The sequence below is a fragment of the Myiozetetes cayanensis genome, unplaced genomic scaffold (assembly GCF_022539395.1).
Source record: "Myiozetetes cayanensis isolate MyiCay16 unplaced genomic scaffold, myiCay2020 scf21, whole genome shotgun sequence".
NCBI lineage: Eukaryota > Metazoa > Chordata > Aves > Passeriformes > Tyrannidae > Myiozetetes > Myiozetetes cayanensis.
Window position 1 is genome coordinate 8877141 of NW_026087423.1, and position 23668 is coordinate 8900808.

The 23668-nt window shown below is 53.7% G+C and overlaps 1 protein-coding gene across 2 annotated transcripts; it reads left to right on the top strand.

The window, feature by feature from the left end:
* Positions 1 to 1411: 1411 nt before the first annotated feature.
* Positions 1412 to 19919, top strand: HIP1R (huntingtin interacting protein 1 related). Of its 2 annotated transcripts, XM_050318437.1 has the most exons (32): positions 1412 to 1566; positions 6533 to 6596; positions 6969 to 7111; positions 7407 to 7463; positions 7696 to 7776; positions 7896 to 7972; positions 8133 to 8194; positions 9124 to 9264; positions 9727 to 9784; positions 9874 to 9949; positions 10176 to 10313; positions 10412 to 10470; positions 10544 to 10616; positions 10960 to 11143; positions 11218 to 11306; positions 11588 to 11704; positions 12172 to 12273; positions 12503 to 12697; positions 12922 to 13069; positions 13371 to 13457; positions 13710 to 13817; positions 14187 to 14323; positions 14896 to 15006; positions 15132 to 15190; positions 15381 to 15411; positions 15541 to 15603; positions 16064 to 16164; positions 16817 to 16922; positions 18261 to 18384; positions 18526 to 18587; positions 18696 to 18887; positions 18982 to 19919. In XM_050318437.1, the coding sequence occupies exons 1-32, from the start codon at positions 1474 to 1476 to the stop codon at positions 19027 to 19029; spliced, it is 3186 nt and encodes a 1061-aa protein (XP_050174394.1). In that variant the 5' UTR covers positions 1412 to 1473; the 3' UTR covers positions 19030 to 19919. The 2 variants fall into 2 exon arrangements, with proteins under 2 accessions (XP_050174394.1, XP_050174395.1); XM_050318438.1 differs by lacking the exons at positions 14896 to 15006; positions 15132 to 15190; positions 15381 to 15411; ... (5 more) ...; positions 18696 to 18887; positions 18982 to 19919 and having other exon boundaries at positions 13371 to 13437; positions 14187 to 14322.
* Positions 19920 to 23668: the final 3749 nt, after the last annotated feature.

Sequence of the window (23668 nt, forward strand, 5' to 3'; positions counted from 1 at the left end):
AGATATGAGCTGGCTGCTCGGGCCTGTGCAGGTTGGGAGCAGTTGGGGACACCTGTGCCAAGTCCCCAGAGCTGTGCCAGTGTTTTTCCTGTGTGGGGGCAGCCAAAGGTGGGAGTCTCTGGCTGCATCCACTGCCACCAATTAATTGCAGTGAAACACAACACTCCATGGACTCCCCTTGTTAACTCTTTCTTGTAATTTTCTTCTTCCTCTTTAATTACCCCAATGACAGCCTTTCCTTCAGGTGCTAATTGCCCTAAAATTACTTGACCAGTTCTGATCAGAGCTGCTGCCTGAGGGAAGCTCAGCTGCTCCATCTCTTTTCCAGTTTCCACAAGTCTTTACAGTGCATTTATTCCTCTACCTGCACAGAACCTTTCCAAGACTCCATACTCAGAATCTCCTGCTGTGGCTATGACAAAAATTCCCCCTAAAAAGCCACTGATAACAATACCATGCTGCTCACTCTGAAGCTGCCCAGCAGCTTTACAGAGAAATTGGTGCAACTTCCAAGTGGGAGCTGTGGTCTCTGGTTTAAGTGTGTTTGAGTTTACTGGATGAATTCTGAGTTTAAACCCCCTGTGAATTTAAAATGCCCCACTGATGGCTTTAAAATCAATACAGAAAACTGAGCTGAGGCGGTGCAACAAGGATCTGCAGAGCTCTAGGATTTTGTGTCGAGGCTGCCCTGGTTTTTGGAATGGAAAGACGGGGAATGTTGGGGTTAATTTATTCAGCACTAACCGACTTACAAGCCAACTGCATTATTGACCACACTCCGAGGCTCGTATGGAAACACTTCAAACCCGGTGCCTTATTTCTGGAAGCAGCTCAAATACTCCAGGGAGCCCTTTGCTATTGTATCCTCGGACCGAATTATTATTAAAGACAACAAAGCTTCTGTTCAGCCGCGGCCTTTCCGCAGGGTGGACGCGGGCTCCGCTCTCGACTTTCCTGAAGGGAAGAAGGTGGCGATGGAGCTCCAGGGTCCTTAACGTGCCCTCTGTGTGCGTGCGAGTGTATGGGGCGAGGGGAGGAGTTGGCTACTGGGGATGAGAAGGGATTATTCGCGCTGGGCTGTCCCCTCCGTGTCTGGTGTTCCCTGAGCTGGGGAATAGTCTCGGGTGCCCGCGGGGGCGGTGGGGACGCGTCCCCTGCCCGTGTCCCCCGCCCGTATCCCCTGCCCGTGTCCCCCGCCCGTATCCCCCGCCCGTGTCCCCGCCGTATCCCCCGCCCGTGTCCCCGCCGTATCCCCCGCCCGTGTCCCCGCCGTGTCCCCCGCCCGTGTCCCCGCGGGTCGCACCTGCCCGCGGGGGGAGCTGCAGTTCCGGGCGCGGCCGCCGGGGGCGCCCCCGCGCTCGGCGCAGTGCGCGGCCGGGAGGGGCGGGGAGGGGGCGGTGCCGTCGCCGCCGCCCGGGGAGCGGGACCGGGCGCGGGGACCGAGCCGGCAGCGCCGAGCCCCGGAGCCCCGCCATGAACAGCATCAAGAGCGTGCCGGCGCGGGTGCTGAACCGCCGCGGCGGGCACAGCCTGGAGGCGGAGCGGGAGCAGTTCGACAAGAACCAGGCAAGGGCGGCGGAAGGGGGTGGCGCGGCCCCGGGACCGGCTGCGGGCACGGTCCTAGTCCTGGTCTTAGTCCTGGTCCTGGTCCTAGTCCTGGTCCTGGTCCTGGTCCTGGCCCGTTTCGCGGGGCATCGCCTTGGGGCGCGCTGAACGCGGGGGCTTCCCGGGCGATGGGATGGGATGGGATGGGATAGGGGTCGCAGGTCCTCGTCCCTCTGTCCTTCGGGGGTCCCCCCGGTGGGGCGGCGCGGTCGCCGTCCCTCTGTCCGTCCCCGTGTCCGCCCGTCCGTCCGTACCCGGTGCCGGTGCTCCCCCGCCCCCACCTGCGCCGCCGCTTCCTCCCGCCGCGGCCGCGGGACCGTCCCGCGTGGGCACCGCGGCCCGTCCCGCCGCCCCCGCGCCGGCCCCACGGCCCGGCCCCGCCGTGCGCCCCCGCCCCGGCGGGCAGCGGGGCCCGGGACGGCCGGAGCGTCCCCCGCGCACCCCCCGGGCCTTATCGCAGGTAAACACGGCCCGGAGCACATGGGGAAAGTTTTACGGTGTCGGCCGAGTCGGGGGCTCGGCAGCATCCCGGGGCTCCAGCCCCGCGCTCACCGCCCCGGGAATGGGCATCTCCGCATCCCTGCCGCTCCCGCTCCCGGCCACAACGACACCGGGGGCTGTTTGGCACCGCGGGTGGATTCTCCCCAGCCCCCGCCGCTCTGGGTCACCTGTGGGGGTCTCCCCGCGGGGATCACGGTGTGTGAACCCACGGAGGGTGGCTGAGCTAAAACAAAGCCCAGATGTGGTTGTGTCCGGCTATGGCCGGACTGTCCATAGCCCTGTGGCCCCTGCAGGGTGGGCGATGCTCGGGCACTGATGGGGCCGGCATATGGCTGGTGGGAAATGAATCACTCCAACAGCGTGGGCAGGGATGGGCAGAGGGATGGACAGAGCGGCGGGCTCGCTGCTGTCCCCGCAAAAATAACAGTGCTCTCTGCACGCATCCTCTGACCCTCTGGTTTCAGAAGCAGTGCATTCATCGCAGGTGTTTTCCCCTTTGCCCCTTTTCTTTGCTGGTCCTTCCCTGACCCCTGGGCTGGTTTGGCCCAGGAGGGCACCGGCAAAGACAGGTGGGAATTCCAGGCCTCACGAGGTCACAGTGGGTAGGAAATGGAGCTTGCTGGGTTTGGGGAGCAACACGAGAAAACCGGCAATTCCGGTTCCCTCTGGACGCGTCTCCTTCAGTCGTCCCACTGGGCACCGCTGATAAAGGATCACGGCGGCAGCGCTGCCCAGTGCACCGAAGGCTGCACGTGTCCCTCCTCCCACCTGCCCTTCCAGGGCATTTTGGACTTTTCAGTGGGACTTGTGCACAGTTACAACTTCGCTCAGTCCCAGGGGTGCTGTGGGCAGAGCTGTGCACAGGGCAGAGAGGTGGTCGCTCTCCATGAGAGGTTTTAGCTCTGTGACCCCAAGCTCGCTGGCTGACAGTCACATTCATCACCCAGAACTGACCCTTTTTTTCCAGCAACTTCTGAAAAGCTGTTCTAAAGGAGCTTTACCCTGGTGTGGTTTCCTGGTAGTGGTGCTTCAGTGAGAGCAGAACTGTTCCTGTGTCAATACGTGGGTATTGATCTGCCTTTTAGCTCTAATTATAGCAGCTGTGGAGTTGGCCACAGGTCGCTTCTGTGTCATGGAGATGCTGGTAGCGCATTCCCTCCAGGATTCCTTACCATCCTGGAGAAGGATGCTGCGGGAATCCAGAGCCCCATCACCTTTTCCCCTGCAAGGGTCGGGGTGATGCCTGTGGGTACAGACGGGGGTTGCTGACCCTGCTGTGATCCCCCCAGTCCCCTTAGGTGCTCGTAGATAATATGCAGGTTTTCTGCTTTCCCTGAAAATACTTTTCCAGGTCTTGTGCTGAGGTGATTCAGATGTTCCCCTTGGAGCAACCTCGTGTGGGAAGTAGGAAGCCACCAGCCCACTCGGCAGCCTGGCAGGAGGCAAAACTTGCCGGGTTTTGCTTTTGTGAAACAAAATGGTTAAAAATCCAGCGGGCTCCCGAGCCTCCAGGATTACGTTGGCTGTGACTGCCGAGTGGCGCTTCCTTGGTGTAATTTGGGAAGGAGCAGTGTTAGGAAGGGAACCCCGGAGTGGCCGTTTCTGGTTCAGGTGTTCCGACAGCCCTCGTGCCGCCTGGCCGGGGAGGTTTCCAGCTCAGCATCCCATCCTGCTGCCAGGAAAATCCCTCCCTGCCGTGGGACCCGGCATCCACCTGCCAGGTGGGGATTGTGGCCCCGCAGGATGCCGGGGCTTCGGGGAGCCGTGGGCGGGAGGATCAGCCCTAATTAAAAGCAGCCTGGAAAGAAAGGGTGGATGTAAACTGCGCTCCTTCATTTGGGCGCTTTGATCCCGGCTTTAGTCACCGGCTTGGTACGTGAGGGCTGTGAGTAAGGAGAGAGGGCTGTACCCTCTGGGCTCCCACAGCCCGCGACCCGGCAGGTTTTGAGGTTGGACCCCATCAGGGATGGGGAACAGTCCACAGGGTTGCATCAAAGGTTTGAGGCTGGCTGTGCACCTGCGGTGACAGCAGGGACCTGCCCATCTCCGGACGTGCTGGTGGTGTCCCAGGAGGTCGGGTCAAGGGTGAATCTCCCCGTTTCAGAGCCCTGCAGCCAGCAGGGCCATCCTGGAGACACCCATGTCCCCGGCTGCAGCATCGTCCCATGCCCATCCCTGGTCCCACCATCCCAATTCCAGGTATCTCCTGACCAGCCTGATGTTTGGAAGCAGAGGAAGCACAACTGATACAGCAATGCTGAGGGGTTGGCATTGGTTCAGTGCCTCTGTGGTTTATTTAGGACCATGCTGGATGTGGTGTCTCTGTCATGGCAGTGCTTTGGGTGGGCTGGGGCTGCCCCTGCACGGGTCCAGTCCATGTGCTGGATGTAAAATGGCTCAGTGAAACCTCAGCACTGAATCACCGAGGATGAAACCAGCCTGTCCAACAGCTCCCGGGCTGAATTTTGGCTGGTTGGTCTGGAAATGAGATTAAGGGCAATAAACCAAATAAAACCACCAGCACCAACAGGAATTACAGCTCAGTTTTGGGACAGGCCAGTGGGTCCCAGCCCTAGTCCCCTCCCACTGAGCAGCTGAGCTCCTGTCCCTGGGCATATGGGACGGTGTTTCCTTTCCTGGGGGTCTGCCTTTGTCTCACACTTTGGCCCTTCCTCCTATGGGGCTCAGGTCCCACTGATGGGTTGGGACGAGTGTGATGGGTTGGGACGAGTGTGATGGGTTGGGACAGGCACGTTGTCCTACTTCTGCTTACGGCAGGCAGCAAAAATCCAGGTCTGGGAGCAGTGTCTGCCCCACTCCCCCTATGCAAAGCACCTCAATAAGGTGCAATAGCCCTTCAGCAGCTCTTTGATGCAAGATGCATTTCCAAGCCCTGCCTGGCAAAACTCTCACCTTGTCGCTCCCTGGTTTGTGATAAACCTTCCTTTCTGTCAATAACCCTCACTTTGGTGTCATGCTGGGAGGTGCTGGCACCCTTGGGGACCTGTGGCACATCTCTGGCTAAACCTCTCCTCTGGCTCCAGGCTTTCAGGTGGCTGTGGAGCCTGTCCTTCAGGAGAGGCAGCTGTGCTGCAAGTGCCTGTTCCCTGTTCCTGGGCTCTCCAGGCTCGTTAACCTTTGGGGATAAGAGGATTACAGCAAGTCACCGGCTTAACTCTGCTGCTGCTTTACGGCCCCACATGGCGGGGTAACACCGGGGCTCTCCCAGCGCAGGAAAAGCAAAATCAGCCCCTTTCCCCAGCAGCTGGGAGAACAGTTTTGGAACAGGCTCACTTTTTGGGATGCATTCATGGTGGTTTTGCCCAGTTCATGGGCACAGCTATTTTAGACTCTTTGGGGGCAGATTTGGTGCCTTGACACCTTTGGCATCACCCCTTCAGCACAGCATCAGGTTCCTCCTGCATAAGTCAGGAGCACTTGATAACTCAGCATCGAGTTCCAGCTCCTACAGGAGAGTGTCTCAATTCAGAGGCATCCCTGGACAAGCAGCTGTATGGAAGCAGGTGCTTTCCCCAGGAGGGTAGATGAGATTTTTGTAAGGTTTTAGGGCTGTGTGGCTGCGGGGATTGACTGAGTTTCTCTTCTGGCATGAATGCTGGTGGCGGGGCCGCTTCCTGCCTTTCCAGCTGGGACCTTTTTCCTCTGCTGGAGACAGAGGGCTCATGGACACAGGCACAGTCCAAGTGCTCCTGTGAGGGTGAAGCAGCTTAGTCGAATCTGCAGGGACCTGGCGAGGAGGAGGAAGATCCTCATCAAACACAGCAACTCTGTTTCATAGCCCATCATCACACGGGAGAGACAACCGACCCCTGTCTGGGGTCATCTTTTGGAATAAATTAATAATTTAACGTGTGCTGTGATCAAACACATCAAAATATAGATAATCCTCCTCTGCTAATCACATTGCTCTGGATTTCTGCTCCATCAAGATGGGCATTGTGGCCGCCACTCCCTCCTTGCTCGGGGGCTGCATTTCCCCACGTGCCGTTTGCGCGCAGCCAAAAACACCCCAAACCACTCCCCCCCTCCCTTGGTTCAAAGGCTCCTTGTGATTACACAAACAACCCTGGAATTTGGCATCTCGCTGTCGTGCTTTAATGTTCCCGGGGCACGGCGCTGAGTTCAGGCTGCAAAAATGCAAAAATTGGTTTCCTGGGACGGGGACAGCCGGGAGCACCGGCAACGCATGTGGGAGGGGGCTGGTTCTGACAGATCCTGCTGGGGATGGGGGAGTTTCATGGGCTGCTTTGTTTGAGGATAAAAAAAGCCTATTCTGATGTGTTGCAAATGGCTTTAAGGTGACACAGGAGTGCTAAAAGCCAGGGTATTCCCCAAAATATGGGGAGCATCGGGTAGCCATGGGGGTCACACTGTGTCTGACAGCTGCTCTCCCTTCCTCTTGCAGGCCATCAGCATCAGCAAAGCCATAAACTCACAGGAAGCACCAGTGAAGGAGAAACATGCCCGCCGTATCCTTTCCTGGAGAGCACCGAGGAGATCCTGGGCTGAGGCAGGAGGGGTTTGGGGCCGCGGAGGTTTGGGAAGCAGGAGACCCACACAGAGCTTGGCTGAGGGGTGGCATCATGTGGGTTCATCCATCAGTGAAAAGGCAAACAAGAGCCTATAAAACTGTGGTTCTTTGGCAATAAAATGCAGAGGGTCCTCGTGTGCCCTGGGGCAGGGGAGGTGCAAGAAAAAGATGAATGGGGGTCATATCTGTGGGTGCAGCATCACACTGGTGATCTCTGTGCACGCAGTGTGTGTGTCCCCTTTCTAATGGAACTTGAACAAGAACAGTGCCCTGTTCCACGTGTATCCAGTTGGCCTTGACTGCAGGGAAGGGATCATCCTGGGCACACACCACGAGAAGGGAGCGTTCACCTTCTGGTCCTACGCCATCGGGCTGCCCCTGCCCAGCAGCGCCATCCTCAGCTGGAAGTTCTGCCACGTCCTGCACAAGGTCCTGCGTGACGGACACCCCAATGTGAGTGTCCCCTCTGGAACATCCCTCCTGCTTTGCTGGTGGGGGAAATTTTTGCCTCTTGAGATGTCCCTCTGCACAGAGGGTGGGTTCCCTTCCCTTCCCTGTCCCAGACACCTTTCCCAGGCTCGCACCTTTGAAACCTCCCTGCACAAAGCCCTGACCTTTGGGTGCCATTGAAAGGCTGGAAGTTCTCACAAAGCTGGAGTGGTGTAAGGATTCCCAGTCCAGGGCAGGCAGGCAGGTGCTGGCCTGTGCCATCTCTGCTGTGCCACATCCCTCTTGTTTTCGCTCCCAGGTCCTCCAGGACTGCCAGAGGTACCGCAGCAACATCAGAGAGACGGGAGACCTGTGGGTGAGTGGGGTGAAGTGGAGGTTTGTGCCTCCCAGGGGGTCTGGAAGTTGATGCTGAGGGACACTGTGGGCACAGAGAGGGTAAAGCACCACCTCAGCTACCCCATTGTCTCTGCTCCTGTGGAGTGATGGTTGTGTCCGTGGAGCAGGGCACAAGAACTGGTGCAGGTTCACTGGCACGTGTGGGCTCTGCTGGATCCGGATTCTCCATGTTTCCCCTTGGGTCTCCACAGGGCCATTTGCACGACAGATACGGGCAGCTGGTGAGCCTCTACACACGGCTCCTGCTCACCAAGATCTCCTTCCACGTCAAGGTGAGACCCTCTGCCACCTTCTCACCTGCTGCACCAGGGGGATGGGGCTTTGCTGGGGGATGTGTTGCACCAGCAAAAATATGAGCAGCAACTGATGGGTTTATTTTCCTTTTGCAAAGCATCCCGAGTTCCCACCGGCCCTTGAAGTGACAGATGAGGTGCTGGAAAAGACTGCAGGGACGGACGTGAACAACATGTGAGTGTGCTGGCACCTGCAGAGTGGTGAGGGGTGTAAATGCAGGGAGCAAAACCCCTGACTGGAGCCCTTACCATCATGAGGGCTCTCAGTGCACTCAAGCAGCTGGAGCAAGGATGTCTCTGACACAGAGTGATGGAGTTTTGGTTTGTTTTGGCAGCTTCCAGCTGACTGTTGAGCTGTTTGACTACCTGGACTGTGAGCTGAAGCTGTCGGAGTCAGGTGAGGAGGCGGCAGGTCCCTCCCGCTCGCCCCAGGGCTCTTGAGCAATAGTTTCGCTCTTTGGTCGGGAATCAAGTTCCGGGAGGCTGAGGTTGGAGACTCGAGTCCTTCCTCCTTCTCCCATGAGATTTCTGAGCTGGATTCCCCTGTTGATGCTCTGTAGGGGCACTTGTAGGAAAATATTTAAGGACTGGTTTGAGCCCACCTGAGCAATGCAGAGCGTGCCGCTCTGAAATTTGTTTTTATTTCCTATTGGCACAGCCACATTAATCATATGCATTACCCAAATCCTTTCTATCCCCCAGAAGCAGAGGATGGGGCTGCATCTCTTGCCTCCTTCTCCAGGAATTTTTAGATGGCTTAGAAATGTGGTGGATTCTTCCTCTGTCAAGAGTCAGGAACACGGAGCTGCCCTGGAAAACAGGGCACAGCAGGCGAGACCGTGCTCCCAGTTCCCGTCAGCCTCCCGCTTCTCCTCCTGACCCAGTTATACAGAGAATTTATATTCATAAATACTTTAAAGCTGAGCAGGGAAGAAGCCGGGGTGGATATGCCTGGATTTGTGCCAGGGGAAGGGATCTGTTTCCGAGCAGGGGCAGGCGAGGCTGCGGTGCCGGCGAGCTCGTCCCCTGCCCTGCGATCCTCTCCCAGATCCTCTCGTGATTAAATAGAATGGAGCAAAACCTCTCTCTTCCCCCAGCTGCATTATTGGCATCAGCTCAAGGGCAGCGTCCTGGGATTAAATCCCTCCTTTTTGGGGTCAGGGGTGGCAGTTGTTCCCAGCTCAGCGGGACAGACAGGCAGCACCCTGGTGTTTTTCCCCGTGTCCCGGCAAAGCCACATCCGCCGTGGTTAATGATCAAGCGGAGTGGCCGGGAGGGGACGGCTCTGCAAACACTGCCGGTGCCTCACGCAGCTCAACCCCTCAGTTTTCAGGCAGCTCAACACGTCGATGGCCGTGTCGCAGATGTCGGCGGTGCAGTGCCGCCTGGCCCCCCTCATCCAGGTCATCCAGGACTGCAGCCACCTGTACCACTACTCCGTCAAGTTAATGTTCAAACTGCACTCCTGTGAGTCCCGGGATGTGCTCCCTGCTGGTCTTTTGCAGGGTCGGGCTTCTGAATTTGGGGATCAGGCTTGTCTGGATTGAGGCATCCATCGCTGTGTCCCAGCCGGGCTCTAAGGGCCTGCTCCATCCCATGTAGACATTCCAGATAAAGGAATTAGAAGGACTTGTCCTTGATTAATTCAAACCCATGTGGCTTGGCCTTCCAGCCCCTTGCACAGCATTGCTGGGCAGTGCAGTGCCAGTGGCCTTGTGCGGGTATTTTGGGATTGCCACACCCGCCTCTCCCTGTACCACATCCCTGTTCCCTGTGCCAGGGATGGGGATACCCCTTACTCCCACCCTGACCCCTCACATCCCACTCCCACCTGGCCTTTAACCTGCTGGCTTTTGCAGCAGAGAGCTCCAGGTGCACATGAATACATGTGCAGCCCCGGATCAGTCACGGCTGTTCCCCGTTTCCCAGGTCTGCCGGCGGACACGCTGCAGGGCCACCGGGATCGCTTCCACGAGCAGTTCCGCAGGTAATCCCAGGCCAAGGTGGGCGATGGGGTCCCCTCCCTCCTGCCAAACCCCCTCCCCTGCAAACAGTTTGTCTTTCCCTCCTCTCCAGCCTCAAAAACTTCTTTAAGAGAGCATCCGACATGCTGTACTTCAAGCGGCTCATCCAGATCCCTCGGCTGCCGGAGGTATGGCAGGATTTGGGGTGGTGCTTGTTGGTGATACTTTGGAGATTGTGTGTGTTCAGGGTGCATGGGGGTGTCCCCATGGATGGACCTGTGGTCTGGGGACACTGCAGAGGGACCTGCTGGCTCTATCAGCAGCACAGGGTTGGCTGCCTCCCTTCCCTGGAACTCTGCCTCCTGCAGTTCCCCCCACCCCCCGTGATACCACCAGAACTTCTTGTCCCAACAGAGCCCCCCAAACTTCCTACGGGCATCCGCACTGGCCGAGCACGTGAAGCCAGTGGTCGTCATCCCTGAGGAAGCCCCTGAGGATGAGGAGCCAGAGAACCTCATTGAGATCAGCACAACTTCCACCACGGAGCCACAGGTGGGGGCACGGGGCTGGAATGGGGACGCAGGGACGGGCTGACAGAGGGGACAGGCACCCGTAGCCTGGCTCAGCTCAGCACCCTCTCTCTTCCCCAGATCACCTCAGATCTATTTGAGCAAACCTTTGGGCCCCCCAATGGCGTTTGGGTTGACAGGTATGGGGGGGGTCCGGTGGTGGCGGAGGGGAGTGGCTGCTACCGCGTGGGACCAACCTGCCTTTCTCCGCAGGGACGCTCAGATCGAGAGCCTGAAGAAGGAGCTGGACACGCTCCGTGCGGAGATGGAGAAGATCAAACTGGAGGTAAAGCCCAGCTGGGGAGTAGCTGGTGCGGGGAATGCTGTGGAAGCCCCAAGGGGATGCGGCAGGAGTGGGGTCCTGGTATCCAGCACTGTGATTTAGGACCTCTCCCAGTGCCAGGACCTGACTCCTGATGGAGATGGGGTGGAGGCATGTGAGACCTGTCCCTTGCTGTCACGACCAGCTTTATCAGCAGGGACAGAGCATCTGCAGCGTCAAACAGGAGAGCTTTCCTGTGCATCCCACGGCTGCTTTGCCCAAATTGCAGTGGGGCCCCTGAATAGGGTTGCTGGGGAGGACATCAGTTCAGGGCCGTGCCCCCATGCCTGATGGCGGTGTCCTGCAGGCACAGCGATACATCACACAGCTCAAGGCACAGGTGAACAGCCTGGAGGGAGAAGTGGAGGAGCAGCGCAAGCAGAAGCAGAAGGCGCTGGTGGACAACGAGCAGCTGCGGGACGAGCTGGAGAGGCTGCAGAGGGTGAAGCAGGACAGCGACAGGTCCCAGCGGCTCTGCGCCGAAGCCGAAAGTAAGTGCCCTGCAGTGCCCATCAGCCATGGGCCGCCTGTGCCACGGCTGCTGAGCGGCTTCACCCCCCTGCAGAGAGAGCCAGCGCCACCGAGATGCGCTACACGAAGCTGAAGGAGAAGCACAGCGAGCTCATCAACACGCACGCTGAGCTCCTGAGGAAGGTAATACTCTGTGCAGGCAGGGACTGACACTGCCTTGGTCCCTCTGCCGCTGCTGGGAGGGCTCCTGCCTGCCCAGATCACCCCATATCGGTCCCATCGCCCTGCACCCAGGGAACTCTGAGCATGGCTAGGGAGGCACCCCTTGAGTCCATGTCTGCTGGCAGTCAGCAGTCTGGATGCTGTGAGAAAGGCATCTTGGAGTTATCCTCTAAGCCAGTGTTTGGTTGGAATGAGTGTGGCGATGGTGAGGGTCCCCTGGTGAGCCCCGTGTCCCCACACAGAACGCCGACACTGCCAAGCAGCTGACGGTCACGCAGCAGAGCCAGGAGGAGGTGGCACGTGTCAAGGAGCAGCTGGCATTTCAGGTGGAGCAGGTCAAGCGAGAGGCCGAGATGAAGGTGAGCCAGCTCTGGATCCTTCCTTGCTTCCCTGCCAACACTGAGCCCTTCCCAGCCCGGGAAATGCAGTAGCTGTGCACGCTTTGGGCTCAGGGGGTAGAGGTTGTTGTTGATGTCAGTCCCTGATGCAGGAAGAAGTTGCAATCAGGAAGGCATTTTTTAATACATGCTTAATTTCCTCTTGCCCAAATCTGCGTTTCCTTCCGCCAAGAAAATGCCTCAGTGCAAATTGATGGGTTTGGGTGCTTTTGTTCTCCGGGTCCCAAGCTGGGGGCTGCTCCCAAAATTCCTGCTCTGGGGAAAGGAGCCCTTCCAGGAGACCCCCTCCCCCACACCCAAGACCCCAAAACCCCCACCCTGCAAAACGTGGCTGGTCTCATTCCCGCCATCCCGGCTGCGTGCCGGTGCCGAGCGGGGCTGGAGTGCGTTCACAGGGGCTGAGCCCCTGGCACGGGGTGTGGTTGCAGCTGGAAGACCAGAGCGTGCAGATGGAGCAGTTGCGGCAGGAGCTGGATGCCCGGCGGGATGAGCTGGACCAGGCACAGCGCTCGCTCAGCCAGGCCAAGCAGGTACAGGGTTTAGGAGGAGCCCAAATCCCCATCACAAACCCCCGTCATGCAGGACGATGCTCCAGCCACCACTGCTGAGCCAGAGGTCCAGCAGCAGCACAAGGAGCTGTCACAGGGCTGCACATGGGCCCAGCTCATAAGTGCCATGAGCAGGGCATGTCCTCAGGTGTCTGTTGGGCTCACAGCGTGGTGACAGGTGAGTGACAGGGCTGTCCTGGCCCCGTGGCAGGTGGGTGTGGAGCTCAGTGCGCAGGTGGAGGCCCTGCACGCCGAGAAGGAGGTGCTGAGGCGGTCGGTGAGCGAGAAGGAGTGTGAGCTGCTGTCCACACGTGGCCTCATCGAGGAGAAGGAGCTGCAGCTGAGCCAGGAGGCGGATAAGGCCACGAGGGAGATCCGAGAGCTCCAGGGCAGGCTCCTGGAGAAGGTACGTGCTGTAGAGCCCACTGCCCCTCTACTTGCCAGGGTGAGACATGTTTGGGGGATGCTGAGCAGTTGGGGGGCTCAGCCCAACACATCACTGATGTAGCTGGTGGGATACTTGCACCAGCAGTAATGGGATGCTTGGCTCTAATCCTGGAGAAGGGAAATGCTCGTGATTGGGGTCCTGTGTCCCAGTTGTGCTACTCACCTGTTCCTCCTGCCCAACAGAGCAACCAGGAGCAGAACCTGCAGCAGAAGCTGCTGGATGATCAGTTCAGCATCCTGCAGGAGACGGTGCGGGAGGCAGAGGACATCCTCCGTGACGCTGTGGCCAAGCTGGACGACCCGCTGCACGTGCGCTGCACCAGCTCCCCAGGTAGGGCAGGAACACACCGCCCCTTCTCCCTCCAGGACAGATAACGCTGCATCTCAGCTTTCCCAAGGCATTTTTTCCATCGTGCCCAAGGAGGTTGGGGTCAGACTTCCCAGGATGAATTTTTAACTCTCCTCTCAGCACTGTTTTGCTCAGGCTTTGGTGCTGTTCCCCAGCCACGAGCCGTGTTCCCCAGGGCCGTGAGGACTCGAGCTGTCTTGGCTCCCGCTCAGTGGAGTCATCGCTCGTGCTCGTTCAGCCCCTTATCATCCTGGCTGTGCTAACGAAGCTGGATTCATTCCAGATTACCTGCTGAGCCGGGCGCAGGCGGCGCTGGAGTCCACGGACGCCCTGGAGAGCGGGCACGCGCAGTACGTGGCCTCCATGGCAGGTACCTGGGGCTGGGGCCCGCTGGCATTGCTTCAGCTTGCTCGTATTTCCATACATCCAGCAGCTCCTGGCTGCTCTGGGGCCCCTGGCAAGCAGCAGTGCCCTGGTGACAGAGGGACATGGTGGGGGTGGTGGGTTCCCATGTGCTCATTCAGGCTGGAGGGGCCAATAGTGACCTCTCCAAGCTCTTGTACTGATCCTTGAGTGCCTTCAAGGAGGGGCTGCAGTCCCTGACGCCGTCCTGTCCCGGCAGATGCCGCGGGGCTGGTGGGGGCCCTGGCCCTCTTCGCACACCTCACGGCCGACACCATCGTGAACGGCAGCGCCACCTCCCACCTGGCCCCCACGGACCACGCTGACCGTGAGTGCAGGGCTGCAGAGGGTGCTGGGGGGGGATTTTTCCTCATGGGGATTTTTTTTTAGGGAGGCCATACCAAAGCTCCTTCTGCCAGGGGCTGGATATGGGGCAGATCTTTGCCGGGGACAGCGTGATCCCCCCAGCTCCCCGTGCTCTCCTTCCCAACATTCCCTGCTCTCTAGTGCCCCTTGCTGAGCTGGGAACATCACTTTGCTCCGGGAAACTCATTTATAGTCTTCTAGAAGAAATTTTCTGGATGCTGCTGATTCTCAGCATCATCCCCACAGATGAGGGGAGGAGGAGGGTGGCAGGGCTGGGGTGGAGGGACCCTTGCCCAGTGAGGGGCCTGTCACCAACCCCTCCTCTCCCCAGGGCTGACGGAGATGTGCCGGGACTGTGGGCAGCGGAGCCTGGACTACCTGGGCGAGCTGAAGGACAGGCAGAGGCTGGGCCGTGCCGAGCTGGGGGACGTGCGGCAGGCGCTGAGGGGGGTCCTGCAGCTGGCCCAGGTAGGAGATGGAGCCCAGTGCTCCCACCTTCCTGCTCGTGGCTAGCAGGGTGGGCTGGAGGGAGCACTTTGGGGTGGTTTGTCCCTCCCACACCCACGGGTTCTGGTGCTGTCCTTGAGCCATCTCAGTTCTGAGTGCTGAGGCCTTTCCTGGCGGTGCCCAGAGCCTGTCCCCTCAGAGCAGCTGATGCCTCTCAGCTCAGTAACCCCTGTGGAACAAAAATTCCCAACTTTCAGATATTTCTTTTCCTGAAGCCCCTGTTAGTCTTTTCCCATACACCGGTGTTAATTCACAGGCTGTCAGCTCTCCAGAGCCCTCTGGAGCCAAAACTGCTCCTGTGATGGAGTTTTGTCACCTTGATTTGGGGTATTTCTTACCTCTGAGGTCCTGTGCCATGGTTGCTGCAAGCTGGTGGCACATGTGTCTTCACCCTTGCAGGCTGCAGAATGCTGCTCCTGCAACTTTAATTATTTAGGGGGGAAAAGGGAGTCAGATACCTCAGTTTGTAATTATTCCTTATAAATATTCCCTTCTGTCTAAAACCTGCTGATGCCTGCTGCCTCCTCTGGCAGGAGCTGAGGCCCAAGAGCTTAGACATCAAGCAAGAAGAGCTGGGGGACATGGTTGAGAAGGAGATGGCCTCCACCTCGGAGGCGATCGAGGATGCTGTCAGGCGGATAGAGGTGAGATGAAGCTGCAGGATGAGCCACTTTGATGCCTTGGGGCAGCAGAGTGCCCATTGCTCCTTCACCCTGCTCACCCTCACAGCAGCGTGGCATCCAACCCTTCCTCTCGTGTTTCCCAACAGGAGATGATGAGCCAGGCCAGGAATGAGAGCTCTGGTGTCAAGCTGGAAGTGAACGAGCGGTGAGTTTTGAGGGGTGATGTGTGATGGCCACAGGCAGGTTTGTGTCCCATGCCTGTACCCTGCTGGAGTGTGCTCCAAAGCAGGCTGGCTGGTCTCCAGGAAAGACCCATGTTCTAACTGAGAACAAAGCCCCCTTCCCTGGATGCAGCATCAGGGGATGCTGAACACTTTTCTCTTGTTTCCCTGCAGGATTCTGAACTCCTGCACGGATCTAATGAAGGTCAGTACTGCAGAAACCAGTCTGGGCTGTCAAAGACTGCACAAAACTGTCACTTGCCACCACTGACAGCATCAATCCTTCTCTGTAAAACCCCCATCAAACACCAAAGCCTGTTTTCCTTCATTCCAGGCTATCAGGCTTCTTGTAACAACATCTACGAACCTACAGAAGGAGATAGTAGAAAGTGGTCGGGTAAGTCCTCCCCTCATCTCTCTGCACAGGCATGAAATACAGGAGAATTTCCCCCAGTCTGCAGAAACACTCTGGATTTCCTGGTTTTCCCACGTTATCAGCACTCTGGCAGTGCCTTGTTAGAGATGGGCTGCTCAGTCCCGTAGTCTTTGCACATGTTATTATTGCCCTTACAAAACTTTGTTCATCTAAAGATTGTGGCCCAAACTTGCGTGGTTTAAACCAAACCCAGCCCAACTTTGCAGGCGTGGGGTTCCAACACTGATTTTCTTGATAATTATTTGAGCAGGTCAGTAAGAGCAGCATAAAGTGCACAGAAATGCTGTCGATGCCTTGATCTGTGGCTTTAGATGTGAAATTTATATATTGTTATACTTTATACAGGTATTTTATGTGGATTTATGTATTGTTGTGTATTAGACACAAGTTAATCCAGGCCATAATATTCTCATAACAACAGGGGGCAGCAACAACTCAGGAATTTTATGCCAAGAACTCTCGCTGGACCGAAGGGCTGATCTCTGCCTCCAAGGCCGTGGGCTGGGGAGCCACACAGCTCGTGTAGGTACCCCCACCCTGGGATGTTCCTCCTGCTGCACCCAGGGCTGGCTCTTGCTTCTCCAGCACCCAGTAATCCAAAGCATCCCACTGCTGAGCCTTCATGGAGCACCATCACCAATCCCTTGTGGAGCATCTTTGCCAAGTCCTTATGGAGCTTTGTTTGGCTCATTGCTAATTCCATGTAGAGCATCGTAACCTGGGTGGGACCACACGGTCACCCAGTTAGGGATGCCAGTTCCTCCCTGTTTGCAGAACCTGAAATCAAATAATCCATGTCCTGGTTCCCGCTCAGGTGGTTGTGGATGGGGTGGTTGGGATCAGGTCAGGGTGTCCTCGTGCAGGAAATGCGGAGAGTCTTTTGGACAAGGCTTTAAAAATCTCATTACGAAAACAAAATCCTCTCTCTGTCCAAAATGTCTGGATCAAGGCTTTGAATAATTGCTTTGTAAATGAGCTTTAATAATGGTTGGACTCGATGATCTTAGAGGTCTTCTCCAACTTTAATGATTCTGTGATTCTGTAATTACAGACAAAGCTACTGGATCCAGGTCTGGTGCTGATTTGTAGGGATATTAGCAGGAGATGAATAATCTGCACTTGCCTTGTGGTGCAGGGTGTCTCTAACACGATCTCCCTTCTGGCTGTAACGCAGGGAGTCGGCAGACAGGGTTGTCCTGCACATGGGAAAATACGAGGAATTGATCGTCTGCTCCCATGAAATCGCTGCCAGCACGGCCCAGCTCGTGGCTGCCTCCAAGGTGGGTGTCCCAGCAGGATCCCAGCCTGTCTCCTGAAGCCATAGGTTGTTCTGTTCCACAGCATTCCCAGCAATGCAGCCTCCTGGGGCAGGGAGAAGGGAAGCTCTTGCCATTTTCCAATCAGTCCATGATTTTAATCCAGTGTGTCTTCACCTGCATTAATATTCCCACACCCAGGGCTTGCCTTGGAAGTGAAGATGTGCAAAACCTCCCGTCTTGTTATGTGAGGAAAATGTTAATAACTAATAAGAAATCCAAAAATGCGGCTGCGGGAGCCGGAATTGAGGATGGTGGATTTGGGTCTTGCCACCTTCCCTGTTGGGGTGGGTGAAAGTGATGGGTAGAGGTTTCAGTGAGCAGACAGGGATGCAGGTGGGGAGGAGGAGGATCCATAAGGCTTTTTACAGCAGATGGTTTTAAAATGCATATATTTGTGTAAAAAAATATTTATTTAAAAGAAATTTACATTTTTAAGTTATATATTTATATATTATTATAGGTTATATGTAATTATGTAATTATATTAATATAGCATTCACATTTTAATATATATAATTTTATATATATAAATTTTATAATTATATTAATATATAATATAATTTACTATATATCATATAACATCTAATAATATAATAAAATAATATAGTATATAGAATACACTGTTATATAATTCTAATATGATTATGGAATGATTATGTTTTTAATTTTAGAGTTTATATATAGAATGTATATATTTATATGTCAATATTATATTACTTATAAATTAAAGATTATATTGTCATTGTTTATAACTAAATTAATATATTAATATTAATATATTAATATTAATATATTAATAATATAGGCTATAGTTTATTAAAAGATAAAATATAATAGTGTGTTAATATGTATAGTATATTTAAATATATATAAGTTATATATTTATATATAAGTATATATACTTATATATAAGTGTATATATACTTATATATACTTATATACAAATTATATATATTGAAGTAAAATAAATATATATATTATATATAATATATAATTATTTTTAAAAATATAACTATGTCTTCGCTGTGTGCTTGGCTCAGGTGGGAGCAGAGCTGGTTTGGTACCCTGGGGCTGAAGGGCTTTGAAGGGATCACCTTGTCTGGCCATGATGGGATCATTGAGGATAAACCTCCCCATCTGTCCATCCAGCCATCCATCCATCCTTTCCGCCCCTGGGTTTTCATGCCCGAGCTCTGGCATGGGGCGCTCGGTGTCTCTGCCTGGGGCCCCCCAAAGTGTCGAGCAGCCGGGTGGAGGTGCCGTGGTGGCACCCACAGCCACCCCTGTGCCCGTTTGCAGGTGAAAGCCGAGAAGAGCAGCAGGAACCTGGCCCGGCTCCAGGAGTGCTCGCGCAACGTCAACGAGATGGCGGCCAACGTGGTGGCTTCCACCAAGTCGGGGCAGGAGCAGATCGAGGAGAAAGGTGAGGCTTTTGCAAGGAAAAGGTAGAAAAAAACCCACCCCAATCCCTTTCTGGCCCTGGGGAACACCCCGAGGTGTCCGTCCAGCCTCACTTTTGGTGTGTGAGGGTGCAGTGAGTGAGGAGCCCTGCTTTTCTCCACAGACACCATGGACTTCTCGGGCATGTCCCTCATCAAGCTGAAAAAGGAAGAGATGGAAACACAGGTACGGCCATGAGGTGGATTCGGTTCGGCCGCGGGCAGACCTGGACCCGCACACGGCGGGTCCCTTCTGCCCCCCAGCACGGGTCCCAGGAGGGCTGTTTGGGCGCAGGTGAAGGTGCTGGAGCTGGAGAAGCGGCTGGAGGGGGAGCGGGTGCGCCTGGGCGAGCTGAGGAAGCAGCACTACGTCCTGGCCGGGGGCTGCGACGCGGCGGCAGAGGACGAGGACGCCAGGCCGGCACCAGTCCCGCGGCGAGGCATCCTCAAGAAACCCCCCATCGCCCAGAAACCCGGCCACGGGGAGGTAGGGACCCCAGAGAGGGGTGTAAATCAGGGAGGGGGGGGGTGTTCCCAGCATGAGTGACTGATATTTGGCTCTGTCCCCCCTCTCTTTTCAGCCCGAGCGAGACGCCGGCCTGTGCCCCCCTCACGGGGCCAACGTCTAGCGGGGCCCGCCGGGGGTCCCTGGGATCGCGTTGCCTTCGCGCTGCTGTGCCTTCACGCGCGGGGTCTCCTCACCGCCCGGCCTGGAAAAAAACCCAAACTGGATGTTTTTTTTAAAGAATATGTTTTATTTTTTAGGGTTTTTTTTTTTTGTTTTTCTTGGCTCCTATCCGTAGAGCAGCAGGGCTCGCTGTGCTCTCCGGGCAGCGTGGAGTGCCCTCTTCCTTCTCCTCTCCCTCCTCCTCTCTCTTGTCCTTTTCCTCTTCTTCCTCCTCCTCCTCCTCCTCCTCCTCCTCCTCCTCTTCACCTGCCAACTGGCTCTCCCAGTTTAATTTAATTTGGGGTTCGTTTGGGTTAATTTTTTTTTTTTTAAGGACTTTATCAGCACTAGAAGTTTTCAGTAAATGTAGCGCTACTGTACTGCTCAGACCCTTTCTAAGAACTGTGAATTGTTTTTACAGTAGGAAACTGTTGGGCTTTTCTTGCAACCATTTTTTAAAATTCCCTTTTTTCAGCCTGAGGAATAATTTGACTTTGTTTGGGCCATGTGATCAGCCCTCAGCAGGAAAGGAAGCAGAGCTTTTGTAAGGGAAAAGCAGTTACTGACACACACACTGGCAATAAGGATACAAACATTTTTATTTTTTTTTTCCTTTTCTATTTTTATTACTACAGCGATGTCAAGGGATCAGTTGCATTATGTTTTATATTTAAGATAATTAGCAGAATTTAATCTAACCGTGGCCTATGGGGGCCAGGGGATAGAGAAGTCTGCAGCAATAAGGAATTACTGATGTGGAGAGATGCGGGGGCAGAATCAAAATCCTGTCAGCTGTGTCTTCCCTTGGAGCAACTACCAGGATGTAGATTATTAAAGGAGAAATATTTAAAATACATTTGTGTTGCCTTGCTGGAGGGGAGGGAGTCGATGGCACGGGGGGTCTGGTGACTGCAGCAAACTGGCCCTGAGCTCTGTGGGGCAGAGAAAGGCAGTGAATGAACTAAATATGCATAAATATATATATATGTGTGTGTGTGTATAAAAATGTGCATAAGTACACACACACATTAAATAGAGTCCTATCTCTCTATATATGGGAAACCATGTGTATCTATAGCTCTGCCTGTGCCTATCTATATATTTATATGCATATCTGCATATTTTATGTATCTATACTTTCATGCACTATATATAATACACAATAGATTATTATCTATTATATAATTGATTTTTTACAGATAATTATAACATAATTATATGTGTATATTATATGTGCATTTTTGCATATTTTATCCATACTATTATGCACTTTATAATAGGTAATTATATATTATATAATTATATACAATAATTATATTTTAATATTTAAATGTTGTATATAATAATATGATTTTTTATATATATTATTATATATTCTATATTTTTATATATATTATGCACAAAGCCCAGATCAGCCCCTGCCCAGTGTGAGCACAGCTGCCCATGAGTTCCTGGCTCTCGCTGGCAGCCAGGGTGATGGGCAGCCTTGATGGAAATAAGTAGCTTAAATAAATAAAAAGCACTCCAGGTGCAGGATCAGTGCTGCCACCCTGCTCCCAGCCAGGGCAGCCGGTGCCTGCAGCCTCCCAGCTGCTCAGCGGGACCACGCCTGCAGGAAATGGGGATTTGGGTTATTCTGGGGTTCACCAGGACTGAGGGTCACTGCAGCCCTCGGTGCTCTTGGGTGATAGGACTGGAGCATTCAGAGCTCAGCACAAACATCCACAACAGCGTGAACACAGCCCCCTTGTGTTTAAGAGGAGATTTGTGAGGATCTTATTCCTGGTTACCCCCAAAAACAATTGCAATCAAACTTCCTAAAAGCCGCAGTAAAACCCCCAGCTTTTCTTCCCTATGAGTGACAGGAGGCCATAAAGCAGTTAACGAGACTCACAAGTGGCTGTATCTCATTGAAACACATTTATAATGCATTTTATTATTTATTTTAGTTCTGCAGCAGTCTCATGATGGCTCAAGATTTCCGAGATCACACGTCACGAACCAGGCTTTACAGGTTTATGGGCAAATACTCTGGGCAGTGCCACGAGTGCCAGTGCTCATTTCCCAGCTCATTGTATGCATGAAGTGCATTCCCCACAGAAAGGCTCTGGTGTTGATACTGGTGTTGCTGGGCAGGGCAAGCAGCTGGTCTAATCCTGCAAGTTATGTCGAGATCATCTCCAAGCTGAAGGTTTATATCCTTCCCAGCCTTTCCACGAGCCCTGGGAGCAGGTTCTGCAGCCGCGTCCCTCGGGTGACCGTTGTCACATCAAGTGACAATGACACAGCACTGACAGGGGACAGTTTCCTGCTGAGTTTCATTTCTTTCAGAGCCCTTTTCTCTCAAGGAAGTGCTTTCTGCAGTAGCTCAAGGTCTATTTATAGGCAATGATAAAGACATATTTGCTGCGAGACTGACGCCATCCAACCGCTCACACCATCACATTTCATCATGGAAACACTGATTAATCGAGAATGCAAACTTTTAAACTCTCCCTACCAGAAGTCTAGCCACAACTCTATTTAAAGTGAAAAGAATTTGCCATATTTAATGTTTAAAGAATTAAGAAATAAAATGTGGCTTTAAGATTGATGCTATGGGTAAATGTAACTTTTTTACCCCCACTGTTCTCTCATTATCATTTACTTAAAACCACCCAGGCCACCATGTACAAAGTCTCAAGAAATAGCATCCTCTCTAAGATTTTCTTAAGTCTTATACTTTTCTGGAAAGTGTTTGCTATTTATGGCAGACATAAATATCAGAATGGCAACTGTGTATGCAGAGGTTTATTTTCAGACTCCCATCAAGACATCCTGCTGTGCAGCGTCCAATTTGCTAATTACTTTAAAATACCATTTCTGTGTCTGTGGAGAGAGGAAGGTGTTTCACTCCATGTGCTCCTGAGACCAAATTTTAGTCAGTACCTGTAAGAGCCGCAATGGAAAATAACCAAGTTGTGAAACATTACATTCTGCTCCCTTCCACCGGGGTTAGTAAAGTACAATTTACTTTGTTTGAAGCAGCTTTCAAACAGCTTGTTATCAAAACCCTGCTCTCCCCACCCTCTGGCTCCCTCAGCAGCCAAAGCTCCAGCAACCACAAATTAGTTTGAACACGAGCACACGAAGCAGCTGAACTTCAGCAACAACCTCACCACAGAGAGCAAAGTCGACAAGACAGATCGTTGGGGGAAAAAAAGGGCATTGAAATGAAGCACAGAAATAGAAAACACTGCTGGTGCACACTCTAGGAAGTCAGGTTAAAAAAAACCCCCAAACTTCTGTAAAAGTATGTTTTGAAGAGCCCTTGAAAGCACGAACAGCAGCCGCCCTTCGCAGGTGATTTCTGTGCTGTGCCCAACCTGCCTGGCACGAGTTACTTCTGTCTGGGCAGTTCTATATTTAGGGACAGCATTCCCTGAACGACCCAGTTGGAAAAGTGGCCTGGGAAATACAGAAATACCAGCTAATACAATCATTTCACAAATGCCTCATGGGTATGCAGGTTTAAATCACAACAAAAATACGAAACTGGAGTCCCCTCGTACCATCTCTGACATCTGTAGGTGTGAGACAACCAACACACACACCCCAGGCCAAAGGACACTTCCACATTGCTCCACAATCAGCATTTTATCTTCAACTAGGTGATCTCATTCCAGTGTTGAGACCTGGAGCCACTTTGTCACCTCCCATCCTCTCCCACCTCTCTCATCCCTCCTGGGAAGGACCAGCTTCCTTCAGGACTCATGAATCTCTCAGAAATCAGCCCATCCTGAGCAGTGGTTGCTAGAATAATGTGCAACTTTAAGGGCATATAGCAAGGTGTGGGATTAGAATATATGGTGAAACATTTTTTTTTAGCTTTGAAAGAAAAAAATAATTCCTACTCAACACCTACAGGATGTGCAGAAAAAAACCCCACCCTTGAGCAGGTTGGAAATAATGCACTGTGTTAAAAATAGCCTTCAGCTTCCAGCAGGATCCAGGGTTCAAGGTATGCACTGGAAAGTTTCCAGCCTCAGCAGCCTGTGATTTATCCTGCAGGTAGGGGGAAAATGGAGATTTGGCTTTGGGTGAGGTTGAGAGCTCACCACAGGCTGCCAGGGACAAGGTGTCCAGGGGCACAGGCTCAGGAGGAGTCTCTGAAACTCCATTCAAGGCAAAAATCTCAAAAAAAACCCCATTAACATGTCCTGTTTCCAGTGACAAAACCTCAGAGAGGTGCACAGGCAGACCTGTGAAGGACTGTGAGGGATGATTAATGCACAACCAGAGGACTCAAATTACAGGAACAAGGGCTGGGGAAGGATCTACGTGGGCTTGCACAGCCTCCAAAGCCACTTCCAAGAGGGACAAGTCAGGGCCACAGGAGATACCACGGTGTGTCTTTTTTTGTGGCACTTTGCTTTTTTGTGATCCACCCAACTTCTGAGTCCCCTCCCTGGCAAGGTCTGAGCCTACCAGGTGACTTCTTTGCAGTGGGAACAATCTCACCTGGAATGATCTCCTGGGGAAGGACCACCCAAACCCCAGTTTTGGAACATGTGGAGCTGGTACAAATGCTTTGAAGAGCTGAGCTGAAGAGCTGCAGCTTT

Bases quoted from the DNA above. Each gene is read 5' to 3' on its own strand.
- HIP1R (XM_050318437.1), top strand. From the start codon at position 1,474: ATGAACAGCATCAAGAGCGTGCCGGCGCGGGTGCTGAACCGCCGCGGC. The intron at 18,385-18,525 runs GTGAGGCTTTTG...TTTTCTCCACAG, and splicing joins GGAGCAGATCGAGGAGAAAG to ACACCATGGACTTCTCGGGC. The intron at 18,588-18,695 runs GTACGGCCATGA...GTTTGGGCGCAG, and splicing joins AGGAAGAGATGGAAACACAG to GTGAAGGTGCTGGAGCTGGA.